Below are 5,302 nucleotides of genomic sequence, written 5' to 3'. Positions count from 1 at the left end.
CCCCTGATGTTTCCTTCTCTCTCCTCTCCCATCTGATGGTTTACCAGGGCCTCCCACGAGTGGATCCTAACCAGATCGCAGTTGGCAAGGAGGTCTGGAAACCACAGTTTGGGAAAGTCAGCTTCCTCTAGTGCAGAGCAGAGCGGGGGTCGTGCATGGAGAGGATCGGAAAGGATCGGAGAGCAAAGTGGGAACGACGAGCAGAGAGAGGGCAGTGCTGGTTTGGCCCCTTAAAAAGGTCACGGCACAGAAATGAAGGATGGTGTCGGCTCACCACCACCCAACCTTGGCCCCTGAGAGTTTTGGCACATCAGCGTCCTTGGAGGTGATCATTCTCCAGAAAAATCGAAGCCCCACCTCTAGCAGAGAAAGCAGTAGAAGTGGCAGGATGGTCTGCGTGTGGGGGTGATACGTGAGCTCCTTCATGCCGTTTATAAAGCAGCAGAAAAATCAAGGAATGGCAGTTACAACTCGGTGATGTATAGAAATTAACAGCAGGTGACACTTAGCATGTATTAATCTTGGTTTGGTACAGTTTCATCCTCCATCTACAGAATTACATTAAATCCTCTTAACAATAGCACACCATCCAGGGTGGCCCCAGCTCCTGGCCTGGCACCTCGATGGATCTTCCTCAGAATGTTCCGAGCACGTCTTCAGAGGTTGGGGTGCTCGGCCGGCAGTGCCATTTGGTCAGGGAGCTCGGAGCTGGGACTGGGACCCACCTGGACCCTGATCCCTATTTCTCCCCTTCAACGTTCCTTCCTACTTTTTTTAAATTGTAGTATAGTTGATTTACAATGTTGTGTTAGTTTCTGGTGTACAGCACATTGATTCAGTTCCACACATATATACTTGCTCTTTTTCACATTTTTTGTCATGATAGTTTATTACAAGATATTAAATGTAGTTGCCTGTGCCATAGAGTAGGAACTTGTTGTTTATCTATTTTATGTATAGTAATGTGTATCTGCTAATCCCAACCTCCTAATTTACCCCTCCCTCCACCTTTTCACATTGGTGACCATGAATTTTTTTTTTATATATGTGAAGTCTGTTTCTGTTGTTGTTTTTTTTTTTAATTGAAGCACAGTCAGTTTACAATGTTGTGCCAATTTCTGGTGTACGGCATAATGTTTCTGTCATATCTATGTATGTATTCATACATGTATTCATTTCATATTTCATTTTCATATTGTAGATTACTACAAGATATTGAATATAGTTCCTTGTGCTAAGAACCTTGTTGTTTACTGTTTCTGTTTTGTAAAAAGTTCATTTGTATCACTTTTAATTCCACATGTAAGTGATATATATGTCTTTTTCTGACTTACTGCACTTAGTATGACAATCCCTAGACCCACTGATGTTACTGCAAATGCCATTCTTTCTTTCTTTTTTCTGGCTGAGTAGATTTCCATTATATATATGTACTACATCTTCTTTATCCAATCATCAGTCGATAAGCATTTAGTTTGCTTCTATGTGTTGGCTATTGTAAACAGTGCTGCCATGAACACTGGGGCGCACGTAAGTTTCATTCTTTGTTGCAGCAGATACCCCAAGTAACTGTAGAACTTGGGCTTACAAAAAGGGCCATCCTAGGGCCTTCCAGGAGAAGGTCTCAGCCCTCTTTGCTTCCCACCGTCATCTCTGGGGAAGAGCTTGTACCAAAGTTCCTTGAGAGTGCTGTAAGTTAGGGCTTTGTTTCTCATGGGAACATGAGGGAAAGCAGAAAAAAACTCCAATTTGTTTAGTGAGGAAACGTGACCTTCACGCTCCTGTTCCCTGAGGCAAATCAAGTGGTTGTGATTGAAACTCAGGCCCTCGATGGGCGTATAAATATGTGTGTGTGCAAGAGCAGCTGCCACACTTGGTGCAGCAAGTGGAACCACTGGCTCGGTGGGTTCACTAGGTTTTCCAGTTTAATTTTAAACTGCAGGTAAATAGCCCAGGTAACGTACCATGAAGCTGGTCACTGTGTTCCTGCTGGTGGCCATCAGCATTTGCAGTTACTCTGGTAAGTAGCCGGGAACATATGGTATTTCTCGACTTTTCTGTTAACAGGAACACAACTAGGAAGCCTCGGCTCCCAGTGGAACATGGTGGAGGGAGTTTAGAACCACAGAATGGTAAGGTTGGAAGGGATTTCAGCTGCCCCCACTCCCAGCTCCAAGCTCTAACCCAGTACAAGTCTCCCTGGTGGCTCCTACACAAGAAGTTACCCAGCTCGCGCTGAGCGTCAGCAAACCCTTCATTAGTGAACACTGGTCACCGTTAATTGTTCTTAATTTTGAGTCTGGATCTGACTTTGTACCTTCTTTCCTTTATGCGTCTGTAACTGTATGGAGTCGTTCTTGCTCTCATCTCTAGTCAGGTTGCCAAGGTGACCTGGCCTTGAGACATGGCCACATGTCTCACACAATCAGTGGGTATTGACTGAATGGCTATAACCTGTTGGGCGCTGGATAGAAACTGGCCGATTCAGACCTGAATCAGACGTGAATATTGTTCTCAAGGTTCTTACAGTCTGGCAGGGGGGCTAAGACCTGTCTGCAAGTGGAGGTTCATTATATTCTCTCCCCTTTGGCTTCAAACTTGTGGGCCGTGAAGACAGCCACGTGCAAAGTGCATCCCTGGCCGGTCAGTCTCCAGTATCTACCTGGTGCTTCCCACATGCCAGGGTCTGATCTAGGCATGTAGTACAGTGGTGAATAAAACATTAATTCCTTATTCTCATGGGTCTACATTCCAGTGGCAGGATGAAGCAAAATACAGAAATAACCAAAGATTTGATATTTCAGGTAGTGGTGGGAGAAAAGGGAGACAGAGGGTGACAGGTGATGCTCTTGTAGGTACGTCCCTGAGAAGGTAACGTTGGAGGAGAGACCGAATGATGGGAGGAAGAAAGATGTGTAGCTATCTGGGGAAGCAACGTTCTAGGCGGATCGAATGGCACGTGCAAAGGTCCCGAAGCAGAAGTTTTCCTGGAAGATCGAGATGAGTGGGGCTGGGATGGAGCCACTGATGGACAGCGTGGACCAGCTGAGGTCACCAGAGCTGGAACTGCCTGTTTTACGCGGGGCCTCTTTTGCTCTGCAGCCAGTGCCCTCGTCCTCGGCGTTTTGTCACCTGTCAGCAGTGTCTCACTTGTACCTGTGGACAAAATTCTCCCCCTCTTGGGCCCGTTAAAGCTACTTCTGAAAACTCTGGGCATTTCTGTTGAGCATCTTCTGGAAGGGCTGCGGAAATGCGTGAATGGGCTTGGACCGGAGGCTGCAGATTCCGTGAAGAAACTGCTGGTAACTATGACCTGTGAGGCTAACCTGTCAAAGGGCAGGACCTAGTCACCCTGAACGCCCACCGTCTCCCCTGACTCCCACTCAACCCTGTCCTCATCTGTGAACCTGTATTTCCCCTTTGCTGACTCTCCTCACACAAAATTTCCATGTCCTGGAATCTCAAGGAAAGCTCAGTGTCCACACTTGTAGAAGGGATTTTGGAAGGAGAGAGACCTGTGTTCTAGTTGTGAAATGTGGGCCACTTCCCAGCTCTGTGGTTCTGGATGGGACTGAACCACTCAGAGCTTCCCTTTCCTTGTCAGTGACATGGTGGTGAAATAGGATAGTGACTGTTTCTGGAAAGGTGCTAATAACAGGTAAACTGGTCTTGTTTTTACCACTGTCCTTTTGATTTTCAGGAGGCCCTCTCGTATCTGGTGTGACAGCGGAACAGAGCAGGAGCGGAGGTGGGAGGGGATGGTGCTCTTCCTCCTTCTTCAAATGTAGTGACCCTCGTAGAGAATGAATAAAGCAATGAAGTGATTTCAGTTTGTCCTGTTTTCATCTGGGGGGCTCTGTTCAGAAGGGGATAACCAGATAATCTTTTCCTTGGGTCATAAACTCCAGAGAGCCTGTTCTGATAAAGAGAACTCGCATTTTCAGTAAGACGTATCATTCTTTCCCTCCCCTTGTCTCTAACTCGAACGTCTCCATTTTCATCAACTGTTCTTTATCTGACATTGTTTCCAGACGCTTCACGTGACTATTCCCTACTTCAGAAGACACTTAAAAATTTGTTATTGATGTGTATTTGATGTACTATATTGTATGTTTCAGGCATACAATATACTGATTCACAATTTTAAAGAATATACTCCATTTATACTTATTATAAAATGTTCGCTATATTCCCTGTGTTGTACAGTGTAACCTTGTAGCTTATTTATTTCATATATAAGTTTGTACCTCTTACATCCCCACTCCTATTTTGCCCCTCCCCCTCCCTTAAAGTGTCATTTAAGCTGGGACTGGAGGTTGTGAAGAACCCATCTTGGCCAATGAATATTCTGGGTTGAGGTTCCTGAATATGCAAATATCCTGAGGACAAGGAGAATTTGATTTCTCCAAAGAACTGAAAGCGCATCCCTGTGGCTGAAACCCATGGACAGGCACAGAGGGATGTGAGATGAGGCAGGATGGGTAGGCAAAGGTGGAATCATGCACTGGGTGTCATGGGAACAGGCACTGGTTTTATCCTAAGAGCCAGGAGAGTCCAGTATCCCCATCTCCATGAATGGCACCACCACACATCCTCTTATATTAGTCAGACACCTGGGAGTCATTCTGAAACCTCCATTTCCCTGACAAGTCATATCCACCTCATCACCTCATCCTATCAAGCTCATCTCCTGATATTTTCTTGAATCCTCCCCTCAGGGCTCCATCTGCACCAACACTCCCTCATCCAAGTCTCTCCAATCAGTTGCAAGAGCTATTTAACAAGCTTCTTATTTCTACCCTGGACCCCTCAGTTTTGTCCTCACAGCAGCCAAGCGATCATTTTCATTCTAATGCTTACAGAGGTCATATTGAACCTTCTCAAACTGTTCCAAAAGAGTCAAGAGGAGGGAATAGTCCCAAACTCATTCTATGACGCCACTATCACTGTGATAGTAAAACCAGAAAAAGGCACTGCAAAAAAAAAAAAAAAAAAATGATAGGCCAATATCATTGATGAACATAGATGCAAAAATCCTCAACAAAATATCAGCAAGCAGAATCCAACAACACATACAAAAGATTATAACCATGATCAAGTTAGGTTCATCCCAGGGACACAAAGATGGTTTGACATATACAAATCGATCAATGTGATACATCACATCAACAAAAGAAAGGACAAATACCATACAATCATCTCCATAGATGCAGAAAAAGCATTTGATAAAATTTAACACCAATTTATGAGAAAAACTCTTACCAATATGGGTATAGAGGGAATATATCTCAACATAATGAAA

General features: G+C 44.7%; 1 protein-coding gene across 2 annotated transcripts; it reads left to right on the top strand.

Moving 5' to 3' along the window:
* Positions 1-1,829: 1,829 nt before the first annotated feature.
* On the top strand, positions 1,830-3,824 carry LOC105072616 (secretoglobin family 3A member 2). Of its 2 annotated transcripts, XM_045520072.2 has the most exons (4): positions 1,830-1,942; positions 2,068-2,132; positions 3,103-3,302; positions 3,701-3,824. In XM_045520072.2, the coding sequence occupies exons 1-4, from the start codon at positions 1,845-1,847 to the stop codon at positions 3,722-3,724; spliced, it is 387 nt and encodes a 128-aa protein (XP_045376028.2). In that variant the 5' UTR covers positions 1,830-1,844; the 3' UTR covers positions 3,725-3,824. The 2 variants fall into 2 exon arrangements, with proteins under 2 accessions (XP_045376028.2, XP_010957924.2); XM_010959622.3 differs by lacking the exon at positions 2,068-2,132 and having other exon boundaries at positions 1,861-2,020.
* The last annotated feature ends 1,478 nt before the right edge of the window (positions 3,825-5,302 follow it).

This window comes from Camelus bactrianus, chromosome 3 (genome assembly GCF_048773025.1).
Source record: "Camelus bactrianus isolate YW-2024 breed Bactrian camel chromosome 3, ASM4877302v1, whole genome shotgun sequence".
Taxonomy (NCBI): Eukaryota; Metazoa; Chordata; class Mammalia; order Artiodactyla; family Camelidae; genus Camelus; species Camelus bactrianus.
This window is presented reverse-complemented; position numbering and strand designations above follow the sequence as displayed.